The sequence below is a fragment of the Aricia agestis genome, chromosome 16, assembly GCF_905147365.1.
Source record: "Aricia agestis chromosome 16, ilAriAges1.1, whole genome shotgun sequence".
Classification (NCBI taxonomy): Eukaryota; Metazoa; Arthropoda; class Insecta; order Lepidoptera; family Lycaenidae; genus Aricia; species Aricia agestis.
Window position 1 is genome coordinate 4,570,021 of NC_056421.1, and position 18,316 is coordinate 4,588,336.

The following is an 18,316-nucleotide window of genomic DNA, read 5'->3' on the forward strand; positions in this document are numbered from 1 at the left end:
TTTGAATCAGTAACCCAAAAATAAAGTTTCATGTTTCTAACTCAAGAAATGTCGGACTTTCATTAAAACTTTCAACCCTTATTTCACCCACTTCGGGGTAAAATTTTCAAAATTCCTTCCTTAGTGGGTGTCTACTTAATAAAACAACCCTACTCACCAAATTTCGTGGCTGTAACATTTACAGTTTTTGCTCAGCGATGATGAATCAGTCAGTCAGTCAGTCAGGACATGTAATTTTATAAGTATAGATAAAATAAGTATAAATATATTTCTACATAAAATGATTAAAAAGTAAATATGTATGAAACACTAGTAAAAAACATTCAGCCTGTAAGTAGCTCAAAATACAAAAAATTATGTAGCGGTTGCACAATATGTTACCTACGTCGCACGTCTGCCGCGTTGCACCTTATAAGTTTTAGTTAAACACTAGCTGTTGTATTATTTGTAATAACAAAGATGGATAGTCCACTAACAAATATGAAAAAAGTAAAATATAACCTCCTCCTTTTTGGAAGTCGGTTAAACAGTAGCCTAAGTTACACCTTACTATATCAGCTATCTACCAAGAAAAGTCCCGGCAAAATAGCTCCAGCCGTTTCAGAGATTAGCCGGAACAAACAAACAGACAGACAGACAGACAGACAGACAAAAATTGTAAAAAATGTTGTTTTGGTGTATGTATCGTATATAGATTCATATGCGTGTAGTAAAAAACGGTTCTTTCAATATTACAAACAGACACTCCAATTTTATTTATATGTATGTATGTATAGATGTATAGATAAGAGAATTCTCTTTATATAAGTGAGAGATGACTAATTGACTATACTTGATTAATTTGGTCTTGGACAAAAAGGTGTAAATCACAGATCTTATCCATAATTGAGCCTGAATAATTGAGCGCAATTATTCAGGCTAGGTTTGGTCCCACTGAAATTTATCTTTCACAGAATATTAGGTCTGTGATATAGAATAGAGTCTATCCTAGCCTAATTTGGAAACTGCTCGCGGTACCTTCCATATTGAAAGCTGGTTAAATTTATTATTTTTAACAGTATAAAATTTAACAGTCAAGATAATAAAAAAAATCATTCAGGATATTACAACATTTGATAAACGTACAAGAAAGTCACTAAGTTTTATTACTATTCGTACCAGGGGCCGTAGCCAAAATCCCTTTCGTTAAAAACGATGACGAAATTCGTTATGAAAATGTATGGGATTTGACATTAGTCTTCGCAAGCGAAATGTAATTTAACGATGACTTATGTCATACCGCATACATTTTGATAACGAAATTCGTCATCGTTTTTAACGAAAGATACTTTGTCTAAGGGGGCAGTTCTTAGTATCCGATGACAACTATTTACTACACCAATCAATCGTCGATCGCGCGCACCTCAATTTCGTCTACAGTAAATGGAATCCACATTCCAGGAACATGTATAATAGTTTCTTCAATATGAATGGAATAGTTTAATCCAGTAGACGTCTAATGCGACCCGACTCAACGAAAAAGGTTCCAATGAGAAGTTGTATTGAGACTTTTCCAATTCTAGAAATGTCACGTTTGACAATACCTGTGTGGGCCAAAGTGGCCAAACGCCCACGTCCTTCTTTTGAATGTCATTATTTATGGTTGTTTTTATGTAATAAATATTGATTACTAGATGACATTTCATTGAACGCGCGGGAACCGTAATTTTTTTCAGGATAAAAAGTATCCTATGTCCTTTTCCAGGACTCAAAGTATCTCCATACCAAATTTCAGCAAAATCGGTTCAGCGGTTTGGGCGTGAAGAGGTAGCAGATAGCCACACAGACAGACACACTTTCGCATAAATACATATAATAATGGATGGAAATTGTTAATCAATGATATTCTATGTAACTAGATTGGAAGTTTACGGTACCAACGCGTTGCTACTTCGAAGATGCCTGCAGGCATATCTCACATACATAATGACATAACGAATATATGACTTGACATTGTCTTTTGAACAAAAAAGTGGTTACGCATTTCTGAGAATCTTTTGTAAGACATTGCTACTCTAGTATTTTAGAAACTCATTGTTGTTAATTCTTATGATTTCTACACTTCTATTATATAGTACCTATGGTGTGAGAATAATTAAACCTATTTTTATAACCCTTTAATATTCATTGCATTTTCATCACCGTACGTCCCTACCCGTTTAATAAACTGAACATCACTGGAGGGTTCGTTCACGAATTTCCTCAACTGAGTTCGTGTATGCCATGATAATGGCCTTTGTTTAAATGCATGACTTGACTAAATGTTTCAGGGCTGTTTTTCTGGAAAATTCTGTCGGAGATGAAATCCGTTCTAAAATACCGTATATTTGCTGAGTAATTATAATAGGTCTACCAGGATCTGATGGCACATTTTGATGGCAGATTTTCAAAAAATATCCTTGATCACTGGATAATTTTTTATAACTATTTGCATGTTTCACACACAGAATCAGCCGCTGTAAGGAAAAAAAAGATCAAAATGTTTTATTCTAATTACCCCAGTATTGCTACAGCCAATTTCTTTTCTCACTTTTTGCCATCAGATCCTGGTAGACCTATATACAAACCAATTTTTAAAAAAGGTTAAAAAAATAATAATTGTCACATCGGTGTTTTAATTATATGATTCTTCTTTGATATTGTAAAATTATATTATTCTTCTTTGCCGTTTTAAAATCATAGTGTTTGCTCACCGCCATCGCCAGGCACGTCTGCTTTGCATATTATGTCGCAGTCAATTACTGGTTTAAATAGTCGTTCAATCAAACAGCTAGCCCTTTGACTGAACAACGCCATTCAATCACATATCTAGCTTTTTAATTGAATATTTAGGTCGCTCAAAACTTTCAACACTACAGCTGGTTCAAAAGCCGCCGTTTGATTGATTGAATTAGTTTAGCGCTCACCACCGCGGTGCTAGGTCCGTTTTGGTTACAATATGGCGTCAACTAACCGGTGTTTTGTGGTTGTATTAAGATATTTTTCGTGAATATAGTACCTACGTTACAAGTATTATTCTTTAATAATATACATAAATCTAGCTGTAGTGTTGAGCGTTGCAGTCAACAAATCGGCTAAACGACGTATAGCCGTGTGATTGAACGACGTTTTTTAGTCAAAGGGCTAGCTGTTTGATTGAATGGCTTTTTTAACCAATCAACTGCGACACATACATTGTGTGTGTTTGATTGGGATAGAGTGTTGTTTATTAACACGTAAATCGTTGAAAAACGAGAATTAGAAATAGTTATTATAACCGGGACACTAGAAATTCTAGAATTTCTAGTGTCCCGGTCACCGGTATGGGGCTTGATGAATTAATGACCAAAACTCATCATAATTGGTAACTTTTTATTGAAAATAATAAACATTTGTCGCTTATTTTAATCGTACAATGGAAAATATTTAATTTTCAGCGTATACCTACTTAACGTCAATGTACAACACTTACTCTAAATACAAAGCTTTACAAACTATACAATTTACAATAACTTAAATTTAACAATCAGCACTTATCGCACACATTATTTTAAATATACTTATTTTTATAGAAATAATAGTAAACGCGCATTTTATTTCATAGGACACGGTGCATACGAGCTGCTAAAAACGCCTCACGTCTCACGTCTCTGCATTTTTTTTTGTATTCGTCGCAATTAATTTTTTTATGTTTTTAGAAAGTTTCAACTATCATATGACGATATTGGACTGCGAATAAGACAATTAGATGAACAGACAGCTAAAGTTAGCATTTCGAATCGAGCGTTTATACTCTATAGTGTCAGTGACGCCGCGACTGTAAAAAATGTATAGTTTGGGATCTAGCACAGCGACATTAACACGGAGTCTGTGGCGTCAGTGACGTCACAGACTCTGCGTTAGTGTCGCTGTGCTCGAAAAGTGTATGGTTTGGGATCAAGCACAGCGACACTAACGCGGAGTCTGTGACGTCACTGACGCCACAGACTCCGTGTTAGTGTCTCGATTCCAAACCATACATTTTTCACAGTCACGGCGTCACTGACGCTATCGCTAGCGTATATACCAACACTCGATTCGAGAAGAGAAGGCCTTTAGGTATGGTCAATGTATATTTACTAATTTGTAGCGAAAGCGTGTGACGCCTACATTAGCTCGTTTGCACCAAGCTTCAATGAGAAATGTTAACGTTGTTAAGACTTTTCTTATTAAGTTGAATGCGCTCCTCTCTGACACGGATGTCTTACCATTTTGGTACACTGTAAAATTAATAATAATATTATCCTCAATACATCTATTTGTGCAATCTAACATTATAGTGTAGTCCATCGAGCACATAACCATTATAGAGTGATGAACATGAACTTCATTGCTTATGGTCACAATTTTGAAGTTTGAACTTTTTAAAAAACAATAATTTATAAAGTTTTAATGTCAATATTTTGATGTTTATACTTTTAAAAAAGTTCAAACGTCAAAATTTTGACCAATGAAAACAAATGTTTCCATACTAAGTATACAGTAACACTCTAAACAGTAGCACGAAGTTCTCATAGCATAGCGATCCATCTCTAGCATGCTACGAAGCGCATTCTATGTCTAACTCTTTAAACTAGTTCACTTAGCCCAGTTTCTGGCATTTTTACAGGCTTTATCTTTTCTGTAGCGTTGGTTAATTAGTTTGATGTTAATTAATCTCGAGTCGTGATAAGATAACTTCTATTAAAACACTTAATGAAACCAGGAATTGGACAAATTGTACAAAAAAAATATTTTTATTGAAAATTATAATGTTTTTAATACTTCAAAGAAAAAAGATGTAATCTTGTAAAGAGGCTTGCCATTTCAAGGTTTTTTTTGTATAAATTAGTGTATAATCAAATCCCATCAAAAACATCCTGTAAAAGAACCAAGTCTCGCAACTCAGTTTTTATACCGTAAAAATTTATGAGATCCATGCAATACCAAGTCGGTTAATTTATTCAGTCCCCCCTAGGTAGGGACCTTCTGTCTCAAGTTATTACGTAAGTTATTATCATATCAATATTAAAAATCTTTTACGTTTTAAATAAATAGATCAACTTGGACATCGCATGCAGTATCACACAGCACTACGGGCCTGCATTAATCGCATGGAGCACAATAGACTAAACAATCGAATAATATAATAATTATGTATAAATTGTAAGATACATTGTGTTTTCATGACTCATCATCAGGCTTGTTGGTTTATCCACGATGAAGTTATAGGGGGGTCAAAAAGAGCCTGGATTGGTTCGAGAAAAGGATGGTACGGCCGTGCCGTTTTTTTTGCTCGACTTGGCGGGGGCACTGCCGTACCCCCAGATACATAAAAATAAGTCGGGTTTTCCTTCCTGACGCGATAACTCCAGAACGCACGAACCGATTTCCACGGTTTTGCATTCGTTGAAAAAGTCTTGGGATTCATTAGGTTTATAGAATAAAAAATCAGAAAAAACTTCAAGAGAAAACCAGGAAAACAGAGAAAACCAGCATAACAACGTTTGCCGGGACAGCTTGTTTTTTATATTTTTAGAGAATATTTAAATGGATAACATAATATTGAATTAATAGAACTTTTTCATAAGCTTTACAGCGTGTTTAAATTATTCCAGTAGCAATCCAGTGCTGGACTTAACTTGATTGGAATAGTGTAAACCAGCCATTTCGGTCAAATTCTCACCATATTAAAGTTAAGAGATTCCTTAATCACAAAATTTGACATTTTACTTATACCCCTGTCAAATACGATACAATTCGAAAACTTGAAATCATTACCACTATCGCGTCTCAATCACAAGTGTGGAGATTAAAATATCGAAATATATTGTGTAAGTTATCGAATTCCTACGTATACGGCGAGTGGTCTATACCTATAGGATGTAACAAAATTAAGTGAAAGTGCTTTAGAGTGTATATGCGGTCCAAATATAGAGACTGAAAGAGGAAATTTTTTTTTGTGATTTGTATGGGAATAGTATCATGAATTTCCCATACAAAAATAAAAAAAAAGCTATTCTCAGCGCTGCTACCTTAACAGTGAACTTTATATTCGACACATACACACTCTTAAGTATTATCACTGTGATAATACAGACTGTATAGTCTGTGATGTAGGAATCCCGTTAAAAAGTGTTTAAGACTTCGACCTTTATACCTTATTCTATTTAAACCAATGTTAGCTCAGTTATATTCTTAAAAGGCACCGCCTAGTTATTTTACAGCTAAATATCTTAACAGCGAGTAATGTATTTACATTTTACAGAAATATGTTAAGGCCAGGTCACACCGAAGCGATACGCGACTCGACGATGCATCACAGCGATACACCATTTTAACGAAACAACCGACTTCAACAGCATTTTTTAATCATGGGACCACCTATGAATTGTCTTCTTTTAAAACAAAAAAGAATTATCAAAATCGGTTCAAAAACGACGAACTTATCTGCAAACAAACAAAAAGAAGATTATGTACGGTCCAATTGATAAACCCTCTACTTTTTTGAAGTCAGTTAAAAATGGAAGTGTCAAACAACGTCACGTTGTATTATTTTGTATTTTTTTAATCAATGATCGTCAAGTCGGACGTACATTTTGCTTCGGTGTGATTGAACCCTAAGCTTAAATAAACTGCTTTTATTATACTTTGGCATATTCCTTGCGATATTAGAAATTAATACTTATTGTATGTACAAATAACTTTATCAGTTACCTTTGTAATTTAAAATAATAATAATAATAAAATTGTCATCTTTTTTTCGTGTGCTTTATGAAATGCAGTGTCTAGTTAAAATTAATGTTTAAGGTCCCACTTTATAAACTTTTAAACGTAAATTGGCCAGAATAGTAGCTGTTCTTTGAGAGAAGTTTGTTTGACATACCTAATTAATTTTAACGAAAATTACATTTGCAAAGTAAAACCAATTATTGTAAAATTTAATTAAGATCTTATAAACCAATCAAAATTAATTAATTGATGCTTCAAAGTTGAAACAATATTAACACAACTTTGTGCAAGGTATAAAAGGATAAACTTGTTTGTAGGTCATAACTCATATTAAGTAATTTAATTTTTTTTTTTGCATAATTTTATTTACTTTCAATGCGTGCTTGTTTGCGAGGAGTATTATATTTATTTTATGAAATAGCATGAGTAATGATTTTCGATATTAGTAAACAACAAATAATATCATATTTACCTAACTGAAATAGTTAACATATTTTATGCATATTGTTATAGGTTGGACGTCAACAAACCGAACATTCAATTCCTTTAACTATAATATCTATATTAATAGTTTGGTAAGCTTTCCGGGGACCATAATAATCCCCAAGCCCAAAGTAATTTCTATTTTTATATAACTTCAAATGGTCCTACAAAGACAGCGTAGCCTATGGATGTATAAATATTTTATTGCACCATAAAAAGTCTGTGGAACATAAAGCGCTATAGGGACGTCTCATCGCCCGAGTCGGTGTAGGGGAGTCTTATTATTTTGGAGCCGGCCAGCACACCTACGCCTTCTAAACATGATCTCCTGTTTGACACTACATCCTTCAAAAACGCCCGCCGCGGCCCCCCGAAATCGGTGCCCGTTATGGACCGCGTCAATTTTCTCAGCGCTGGCAATTTTAGTGCCTCCTCGTAGGAAGGAGGCTCGTCCGTGGGAGTGGTAGTCGCTCGTCCTCCGAACGGATCTCTGGAGCACGTGGGAGACAGCTCCCTGGATAGGTAATACTCCCCGTTCCTCCTCGGTTCAGGCATCGGCTCATAATTGACGGAGTTGCTGCGGAAATCTTCTAGGATCTGTCTCGCGCTGCGTCCTGATGATATAACTCCCGCCCATGATCTCCTGTTCTGCTGCTTGGCTTCGTTCCTAGCGCTGCTTATACTGTAACTTGAGTGCGTGCTCGATATCGTAACTTTAGGCCTCCGCGGTGGTTCGTCGAAGGATAACGCCTTGACCGTAGTTCGGGATCTCTGCTCCTCTGTTTCTGAATTGGACGCTTCGGTGTTAGAATTTTCTCCGGGCTCCTCGCGGAGCGCGGCGTCGATTCTCATCGCTTCCGAGTATGAAGGCACTATAGCACAATTACCTCTAATAGCTGCGAATAGTTCGAGGCTGTCTACTGTTGAAGCGTGGGACAGAGGGAGAGTCCTGGGCGGGCGAGCTGAAGCGCATAGCACTGCGCTCTGCTCATCCGGGAGAGCCCAGGTGTAGTTCGTCGTTGGTACCGGAGGCAGGGTATCTGACAGATGCGTCTCCAGGTCCAACTGCCGACTGGGATCCAGCTCGTAATTTGTACCGAATATTTTAGTTATCTGAAACAAAGATTAAATGTAAATTTTTTGATATATCATTTGTACCGACACATACGAAGTACCGCCTGGTGGATCTGTGTTTTAAAAAACATACTTTTCCGACGCTTTCATACAAATACCTTTTTTTCTGCAAATTGCAGATTTTTGTGTTAAACGTCGAACAATTTTCATGACATAAGATCACAAGGATTTGTGATCTAATCCTTATTGCTAAAATCGTCGTATCATTAGCATTAAATTTAAAGTATAATATCATGAAAGCCACAACGAAATTCCATGTGATTATGTAGTACCAACATGTCGCTGCTGTAAAAATTAATTGTGGTCATTTTGGCGTGCCTTATTACAATATGACCTAAATGGACGCTACCCTATGTCATTCGAGGTAAATTTCGGACTTAGTGAACATTATAATCATCTGTGTCGTTGGTTATGATTACCCTACAACAATTACTAGACATTACTGTACACATTAAATGATACTTAGCTTTAATTAAATGAGGAGTTTGACAGAAAACGTACGGAGCTTATGTTAAAATCCTCATTATATTAAAGTTAAGTAGTCATTAAATATCACTGTGTGCAGCCGTAATACTTCACTTAGTGATTTTTTCCGCCATATAAATATTGTACAATCTATTAAGAAATACACAAATCCTTGTATAATTATTAATTTAAAAAGAGTTTGCTAAACTTAAGCTTTGTAAAAAGTCGGAAGCACTACTCTATTACGACTACAAAAGTTTTAATGCGTCTAATTGAGAGCAATTACTATGCCGAGCTCCATTTTGAAGCTTTTTAATGGGTTTATTTTATCCGGCCTCTATACCACGTTAACTGGCCGTCAGGAGTTATAATGCATAAAAATTAACCGGCAGACGGTAATTACTAAGCCTGAGGCGAGGTTTCATGTAAAAAGAAAAATATTTGTTAACTTCCTGCGGAGGTTTTTTTTCATAGCATATGTGGGAATATGTGAGTGACGGCTTCGTATTATAATATACAGGATGTTATGTGGCAGAACAAAAGGAAGACGTTTAAATTGTGTAAAAATAAGTATAAAATGTCGAAAAAAAAGACAGGTACGATAAGCATCGAACTGGGGGCCTACTACAACCTCTTATAGCAGTATTATTTTAATCTTACTTTATGATTTCGTACCATCACCTCTTAAAAGTAAGATTACTTTATGATTGTTCCGTCAAGACGTTTTGTGACGTCATGTCCCAATATCATTCGCTCTCAGCGTACCACGAGCTCCATTTTGACACCGTTTGACAGATGAGCAAGATTACTTTAACGTCAAACTAGCGATCTTAAATCCACTGTGAAATATCAACTTTTTTAAGATTGTTTTGCATTTTTTACTGTTTTTTAGTAAAATTATATTTGAAAATTGAGTACGGTACGACTTTAAATTACGCATATTATGTATTAACAAGAAAATTCTTAACTTTATTTGTATTTAAAGTTAACCATGTACATAAAAAAACGGCTTTTGCTTTGAGATAGCCAAAGAATTAAATATTTACGTACCTTCTATTTACCTTATAATAGAAAATATCGAAACAGTCGTCAAAGTCGCGCAACTCACACACCACTTAAAACTTTTTTGTTTTAGCGTACCACAACAACACTTCACGTCTTAATTGGGTTTCAGCATTGGTTTTTCAACAATTGCACTATTTGATTTAATTCTTATTGTTAACAATTTAGCGCTGAATCGGTTTAATTTATTGAAATATTTAGGTGCAGTACCATTCGAATCCTCTACAGTCACTAATAAGTTTTTTCTACATTTGTTTAGACTAATTAGACACTTCATTTGTTTACACAATCGTGTGAGAGTGACAAAACGCTTTATAGCTGCTATCTCGCTTCCACCCATGACAATTCATTTGTTTACACAATCGTGTGAGAGGAACAAAGCGCTTCATAGTTGCTTATCTCGCTTCCACCCATTGATAAATGTAAACAAATAATTTGATATCGTTCGTTCTTTCCCATCACTTAGCAGGAATAAAACAAGATTGTTTTCATACACCTTAAAAAGTTCATGGTACGAATCAAAGTAAGGTTATTGTAATCTTACAACAAAGTGTTCTGGAAACATGATAGTTTTAAGAAAGGTTGTGGTAGGCCGCCTGTACTCCTTTTCAGGATACCCACCGTATAATGGACGTACGCTGTGTTACACTCTATGATGATGCGTAGCGGCCAGGACAGCAGCAGACACGAGAGAGTCCAGAACAGCAGCTGCGAGGAGTACCATGGACACCGGTCTGCATCCCTGGGGAGAAATGAAGGGATAAGCAGCTATTACGCAACGCTACAAGAATCTTTTGGCACGTAGCCAAAATAAGAACCAACGCCGTCACCGTTAGCTGATTAGGTTTGTTTAGGCTTTACTAACTAAAATAATATCTTATTATAATGCTCCATTTACTGAATGATGATAGATGAATCAATATCATAGGACATATAATAGGGGATCAATTTAATATAATAAAAGTTGGATATGTCGCACCCTAAGTATTTAAAAACAGTTCCCATTTAAGTTTTTTGAGTTGTGCCCTTTTTTACTAAGGTTGGTCAAAGACAGAACCGTTTTACTACCAACCTAATCAATGATCGACAAGTGGCATGTTAACAAACCTGTAAGCCACCATGTACTCCTTGAAGGAGCTGACTCCGATGAGGTCCAGCCCCTCCCTCATCTCCATGAAATCGTCGAAACGCTCGTGCTCCGCGAAAAACCTCGACCGCTGGTCCTCAAATTCTACACAAAGATAGAGTATTTGTTAATTAATATGATTGCAGCTTTCAATAACATGAAAAGGCTTTTTTTATGTTTAAAAAAAATACAAAGTACATAATATTATATTTAGAAACCTATTCGGTTTAAATCTAACACGAACACTCAAAATCTGAAAGTAAACAGGCTTTCTATATAATATATATATTTTAGACCTTCTTTGGTCTGTTAGTGTTATGCTTTCAATGACTCATCAAAGATAATTTATTGACGACTATTATAATAATTGGTGAAAAGATCACTTAGTATCATTACCTCGTGCGAGTTTCTTATGCCGGTTCTTCTGACCGGGTTAGTTCCCAAACGTTCTAAAAGTGTTAATTTTTAACCGATTTAGAAAAAAGAAATTTCGTTTCATTGGCAAACGACTTTTGCGCTGATTCGCTAAAAAATTACGCAAAAAAGCAATAAAGAAGGAGTTCCTCGACAATATCTCAAAACGGTGCCAAATACCAATTCTGCATTGTCCCAGCCTCACAGCTAGAATTTTCCTTAAAAGGCCATTTTCACAAAACGGCGAGACGTGATCAGACTTGGCTATTCTCGTGTTTCGTCCAGAAGATGACGATAAATTAAACAAAAGACATTTAAGGTCGGGCCGAATATTAATTTAATTTCGTCGTGAATAATGAGCGAATTCATTAGTTGGTAACTTAGCTGTTATTTTTGTATTTTCACGTTTCTAATGAGTCGAATTTCGATTCACATCATTGTCTTTGATACTATTTATAAAAGAAAAATATATATTATATTCTTTGAGATAATGGAATAATTCTTTAAAAGTTGCAAAATCATTCAATTTGGACAAGAAATTTTGAAATATTTTTTTGCTTTTTCAGTGTTTATAATTTTTTAGAGCACGTTATGAGCTTTAGAAGTTTGATGTTTCATAATAATATTACTTGTTGATAATAATTCTATACTTATGGCTTTTTACTACTAGTGCTCTACGCTCGTAGCAGATCCTATTGATTCTACGTAAAGTTACTTATGCCAGTAGTCTCCGCTTATGCTATGCTATTGGTGATATCTTAAATCCCATTAAGTTTTATTTTTAAATGATATCTTTATTTGCCACTTTACCTATGCTTATAAAGTTATAACATTAAAAAAGGTTGTTGGGTTGGTGAAAGGTATGAATCTTCAACTCAACATAGCTAGATAGTAACAACTTATTTTACTTACCGCTGGCTGCCTCAATATTGGCGAAGGCGAATCCCTTGCTGAACCGGACCTTGGTGATGGGCGTCTTGGAGTCCAACACGAGGTTCCTCGAGGCGTCGCGCTGGCCGCAGCACGCGTGCGCAAACGCCGTGCTAGCGCTGTGCGTGTTCACTCGCTCGTAGTATACCTGAGTAAGTCATCATCATCATCAACTTCATCCTGCTAAGGCGCCTTAAAAACAGCAAAATTCTTTCAAATTAGAGCGCTTACAGACGAACGGTACTTGTCGGCTGCCTTCCGTCGACAATTGTCGACAAGTGCCGTTCATCTGTAAGAAGCCTAACTTGGAAATTATCATCATCACATTTTCTCAACTTTGTGGATGATCCACAAAGTTGAAAAAAGCATCAATCTTATGCTGGATTTACACGGGTTGCTGTATCATGTGAAAACTTTATCAATAGAGGCTATTAATGCTGGATTTACACGGGTGCCTCTATTGACAAAGTTTTCACTTGATACAGCATAAGGAACGCTTGACGCGTTTCCGTCGTTCAACAAGATTGTTTATCTTTTATGCTAAAATATTTAGAGGAATCCTGGTGAACATTCAGTTTTGGAGCGCATAAGACAAATGCGCCAAAACCATGACCACTGTGCCATTGGTCATATCTAAAGATTTTGGATTTCTAACGTCACAGTCGAATATAATATATAGAATGTAACTTTAGCAAAAGCCTTAGTATCTACAATTAGCTAAAATCTAAATGCTAGCTGCTCGGTCATCACATAGTCGATATTAGACATTATATTCAAAAACATTTAAACACAGTCAATCAATCAATCAAATCCAGTTCTCTAGTGATCTTAATATCTGCAGACATGTATTTTCGTATGAGAAATATTTTCTGTGCATCCATACTTCCATCTTTGGCACGCCAAATCATCGAGGTAAGCCTCAACAAACAAAGGATCGAGGACCCTATCTTCAGATTTGCATAATCTGTAGACTGTAGGTACACGATAGTGATGTCACATATTTATTTAGGAACATTTTAGCTTTAAAGCTAAAGGTTCAAAAATATAGCCCACGAGTTGATCTTCCAAAATGGAAACTATTACTATCATAATAGCTGCCAAGCGTGAAATCTTTTTATGTAGATACGTGCTAAGAAAAATATATGCTGGAACTTGGCTTGACACGCTACCGCGTGTCTAAAGTATCAATATCATTCGTAGTCAGAGTTTTAAACAACCTAGTGCCCATGATAATGATATTATGTACCGCCTACCGGACCTATTATCGACGTATACACTTTAGTGTAGTGCGTATAGGCCCGCATTGTATAGTGGACTATGCAATTATGTAGCATCTCACATAAGTTGATTTATAGGTAAATGGCGGACCTACGTTTTTTTCTACGGACCTACGTTTACATTTAATCGGGTTATGTCAATTCAGTAATTACTCGTGATATTTCAGCTGAGTTTGATATAACGCGACCAAAATACGCAGGTCAGCCATCTTCAGTCACCTATGAATTAATTTCTTCGATGGTACAATTTAAAATAGATGTATCCCTTTTGAACTTTATTACAGAGCAATAAGGTATAATTGTGATAAACTTTGCTGTACCTATATGGGCATTATTATTCAGAGGCAGGTGGCGAGCCTATAAGCGTTTTGTTTGCTACAATTTGCGCGCGAAATGAGTTTCATTATAACGTGTAATGGAAGCTTAACGGCCTAACCTGCTGTTTAGGGACGTGTAACTAATATTATACAACACGTCTCGGCTCCAGTGTCCGACAATATTATGACACTGTATATGAACGCGCGAGCTTTGAGATATTTTAAGGTTGAATCTAGTTGTTATTATGATAATATTTTGGCTAGAGCTTAAAACTACTACCACGCCAAAAACCAACATTCATTTATTCGTTTTTGAGCAAAGAAGTTACAAACAGGCAAGAATTATTCCACGCAGGTCTTTTTAGAACCGTAGTCTTCAATCATGCATATTAGTTTTATAGTAACTCTTAAAATTTCGTTTTAAAATTAATAATATTGCGTTATAGAATAAAATAGAGGTATCAAAAGGTCAAGCACAAATTAATAACGATACTCATAGTATTTATAGAATGAAAAGCAGATATTTATAGACGCGCTATTCATCTAGGAATATAATATTGTAGTTATGTAAAGGTCAATTCACATCGAGACACAACTTAATGGTACGGGACGATGCTTCAAAATATTGTAATAATAAACTGGACGCTGTGTATAGATTTATTTCTTTTTTTTGCTATAAATAAATGCTGGGTTTCATTTTGCTATACGCCACTACAAAGCGGCGGCGGCATTGATCAGCGACTAAAACAATATCGGTATGTAGTAGCCTAGGACCTAGGTCATAAAGTGGCATTATATTTTAATTTTTGTTGGTCGCGTTCGCTCGCCGCGAGGATCGGTAAGCCACCTTTACGTCAACATTTCACAAAGGTCTCATAATCCCTTGTTTTGAACTCTGCCTGAAACTGTCACATGGAGCGAAATCTTAATACAATTTGTACGAGTAATTACATTTTGGTTGAAGGATAACATTGGAAGTTAATGCCTGAGGCGACACGTGAAGGTTTAAATTTTACGAGTTACAACCCTTTGACAGTTATGTTAAGGTTGAAAATTGCTTGATGCATCGTAGAGTTATTATAGCGTAGCGTGCTACGGGCTACGGCGGCTACGACGTAGCAATAACATCTGCCAGGTTTAAAATTTCATGTTTATTTACAAAACTTAAATTATATTGTGTTATGTGAATTTAGTACAGCATTTAGAGTTATTAATTACAGTCATTATAAAATTTTGTTTTTGATAAAAGCAACAGCAATAGATTTTAAATATTTTTGAAGTGAAAACTTCTTTAGCGGCGTTGATTGAGCACTTTTGTGGGATGGGTAAAAAACTAAAAACTGTGAAACTCGCGTCAGATTCTCGTGCTGATCGAAAAACCGCAAGACGGTTGGAGAGTAGTGTTGTAACATCGAAATCGATTAATCGAACAATCGATTGTTTTTTTTCGATTGTCGATATTTTTTAATCGATTGTAAGGGTTTCGATTAATTACAAAATCGATTTTTATAAATTGATTTTCATAAAAAATGGGTTAAAAATTTAATCGATTGTAACTTGTAAGGGTTCCGATTAATTAAAAAAATCTATTTAAAAAAATCGATTTTCATAAAAAATGGGTTAAAAAAATACACAATGTTAATAATCAAGTTTTCTCTTCTACCGGCACTCCCGGAGTGTAACCCGTCTTTTTTTTCAACTTGCAACTCTCGTGTTCAGAGTAACACAAAATTTCGCTTGTTTCCACATGTAAATGCTATGTACTAGTAGATAAATTGATTCATAAGCAAATGGCGGGCAGATTTTGTGCCGCAAACGCCCAGCCAAGATCTGACTGATGACTAAGAGGCAGTCCACACGGCGCGTTGGGTCAGAGTTGCGTCGACGCAGCGCTGCCGTTGCCTTGTTTTAAATACAAATAACCAAGGTGTTCACGGCGTGCTGCGTCGTCGCAACGCACACATGACGGACTGCAGCCCCCGAGACGAAGCAGGAGGGGGTGTTGACGGACTGCTTCGTAATAACGCTGCGATGCACAGTGCCCGTGCGGCCGACTATGCGTCAAACGGCAGCGCTACGTCGACGCAACGCTGACGCAACGCGTCGTGTGGACTGGCTCTCACTTGGAATTATTGACATTAAGCAAATGACGTAAGTATACCTTTTAAATCAATTTCTCTGATTGTACCATCGACGATATCGATTCCTAGGTAGTTGACGGATCACGAACCTATGTCATTGGTCGTCTGTAAATTAAATGTTAGCAGTTGGTTGGGTTTGACTTAACGCGACCAAATTACTTTGGTCCGCCACCAGCCTAGGAATCAACTTCTCTGATAGTACATTTATTGTGATATACAACATCCTTGTAAGAGAAAAACTAATTTGAATTCTATTGATAAAATCTAGATTTTATGTTACCTGTGTGGTGGTGTAGGCGTCGCCGTTTCTGTACCTCGTGACCTGCCGCTTGCGACGCACGTAGTGGTAGCAGATTGCCTTCCACCTATATAAAATAAACATTATACTATTATACCAAGTAAAAAAAGTCAATAATTAACAAAAAAAAATATTAATCAAGTTTATAATTGTATATAATGGGATTTTTCACTTTGGGCATTGCAATTGTGCGGGGTGCGGCACCAAGAACGAGTAATACACATTACCGATTCATCACCAACTCAGTCTGGCATCAGTTCAGTCCATCAGTATGGTCTGAATTGATAGTAGAATGATCGTCTAAACTCTAACCGGTTGATACCGGTACCAGTACTTTTCAGCCATTATTCTGGCGTCATAGACTGATGGATTGAACTGTCAGTCAGACTAAGAGTGTAATCGTTGTCATAGATTCCTTACAAACTATTTGTTGCTGATCGAAAATTCCTAAATGTTTATCAATCATAATAATAATTTTATGTTATACATACAGACATTGTATCGAGCATTTTATTGTCAATTTGTTTGACGCTAACTTACAATATAGTATATAATATAGTAAGTTAGCGTCAAAACATGCATGTTCCACGCCAATATATCGCTGAAACATCACGCTTTGTAGAGTTATTTTACACTGACATGCAACTTTTACTGTGTTTCCGTAGTGTAGATAGTAAGTTACGGAATATTAATAAAATACAAAGCTGATTGACTGATAGATCAACGCCTAGGTCCTTATTTATAGAAATACAATTTCAATAGGGGTCCTTTTATTATGTTTCCTGTATATTATGTTTCTTAGCACTAGAATAATAATAATAATTAACAATTTTATATTATATACAAAAACATATTTTACAATATCAGTAAGTAAGCTGTAGGGTCCACAGAATCGAGGAATCCTTTTTATAACGTTAATATAATTTAGTCAAATACTTGAGATAAAAGCAACAAACCATTTTGGCGAGAATAGGCTTTTGTTGAATTATACACAATTGAAGGTAAACTCTTTTCGTTTTAATTAAATGCTCAGTTACTGTACTAGAATATTCCAGAATTCATTGTGCATTTCATGACGTTCAACAATGGATAATGAAGTGATAATATCAACATAAAAGATATCCATTTATGGGGTAAGTCGGGTCGTTATGATAACGCTCGTACAGCATCATACAATAACAAAATACATAAATTATATTTTAATGTATGTATTTTGTTATTCTATAATACTATGTATGGTACATGGGAGGCCAAGTATTATTTGGAGTTCATAAGTAGAAAAAATATTATAAACCAGATGACCCGGTGAACCTCCTCGTATTCCTCGTAATATGAACCTTCTCTGGACATCCACGAATAGCAAATTGGTTCGGACGTTCCCGAATGTTAGCAAAACTAAAAAATTTGACGTGGGAGAGCCATGCTTCGGCACGAATGGGCCGGCTCGACCGGAGAAATACCACGTCCTCACAGAAAACCGGCGTGAAACAGCGCTTGCGCTGTGTTTCGCCGAGTGAGTGAGTTTACCGGAGGCCCAATCCCCTACCCTATTCCCTTCCCTACCCTCCCTTATTCCGTTCCCTTTCCATCCCTACCTTCCCCTATTACCCTATTCCCTCTTAAAAGGCCGGCAACGCACCTGCAGCTCTTCTGATGCTGCGAGTGTCCATGGGCGACGGAAGTTGCTTTCCATCAGGTGACCCGTTTGCTCGTTTGCCCCCTTATTTCATTAAAAAAAATTTCCATCAATCTGCTAAAATTTAGTTATAATAATAATAATAATAGCTGTAATTAAATAAAAGAGACGACCTCTGTGGCTCAGTAGTGAGCGCGTTAGTAGCTCAAGCCGGGGGTCGCGGGTTCGAGTCCCGCCGACGGAACAAAAAGTTTTCAAAGTTCCT

General features: G+C 36.2%; 1 protein-coding gene and 1 long non-coding RNA gene across 2 annotated transcripts in view; both read right to left on the reverse strand.

The window, feature by feature from the left end:
* Positions 1 to 4,292: 4,292 nt before the first annotated feature.
* LOC121734773 lies at positions 4,293 to 4,505 on the reverse strand. The gene is made up of 2 exons (XR_006036783.1): positions 4,474 to 4,505; positions 4,293 to 4,417 (listed from the first exon to the last, which is right to left on the reverse strand). It is a non-coding gene; the product is annotated as an uncharacterized LOC121734773 (long non-coding RNA).
* Positions 4,506 to 7,274: 2,769 nt separating this feature from the next.
* The window catches only part of LOC121734889 (transmembrane protein 151B-like), a 64,667-nt gene continuing 53,625 nt past the window's right edge, over positions 7,275 to 18,316 (reverse strand). Inside the window, exons 4-8 of the mRNA XM_042125520.1 lie at positions 16,398 to 16,482; positions 12,365 to 12,530; positions 11,020 to 11,143; positions 10,534 to 10,654; positions 7,275 to 8,364 (exon numbers count right to left, since the gene is read on the reverse strand). Coding sequence (XP_041981454.1) covers positions 7,489 to 8,364; positions 10,534 to 10,654; positions 11,020 to 11,143; positions 12,365 to 12,530; positions 16,398 to 16,482 — 1,372 coding nt within the window. The 3' untranslated portion in view covers positions 7,275 to 7,488. The remainder of the gene's footprint in view (positions 8,365 to 10,533; positions 10,655 to 11,019; positions 11,144 to 12,364; positions 12,531 to 16,397; positions 16,483 to 18,316) is intronic.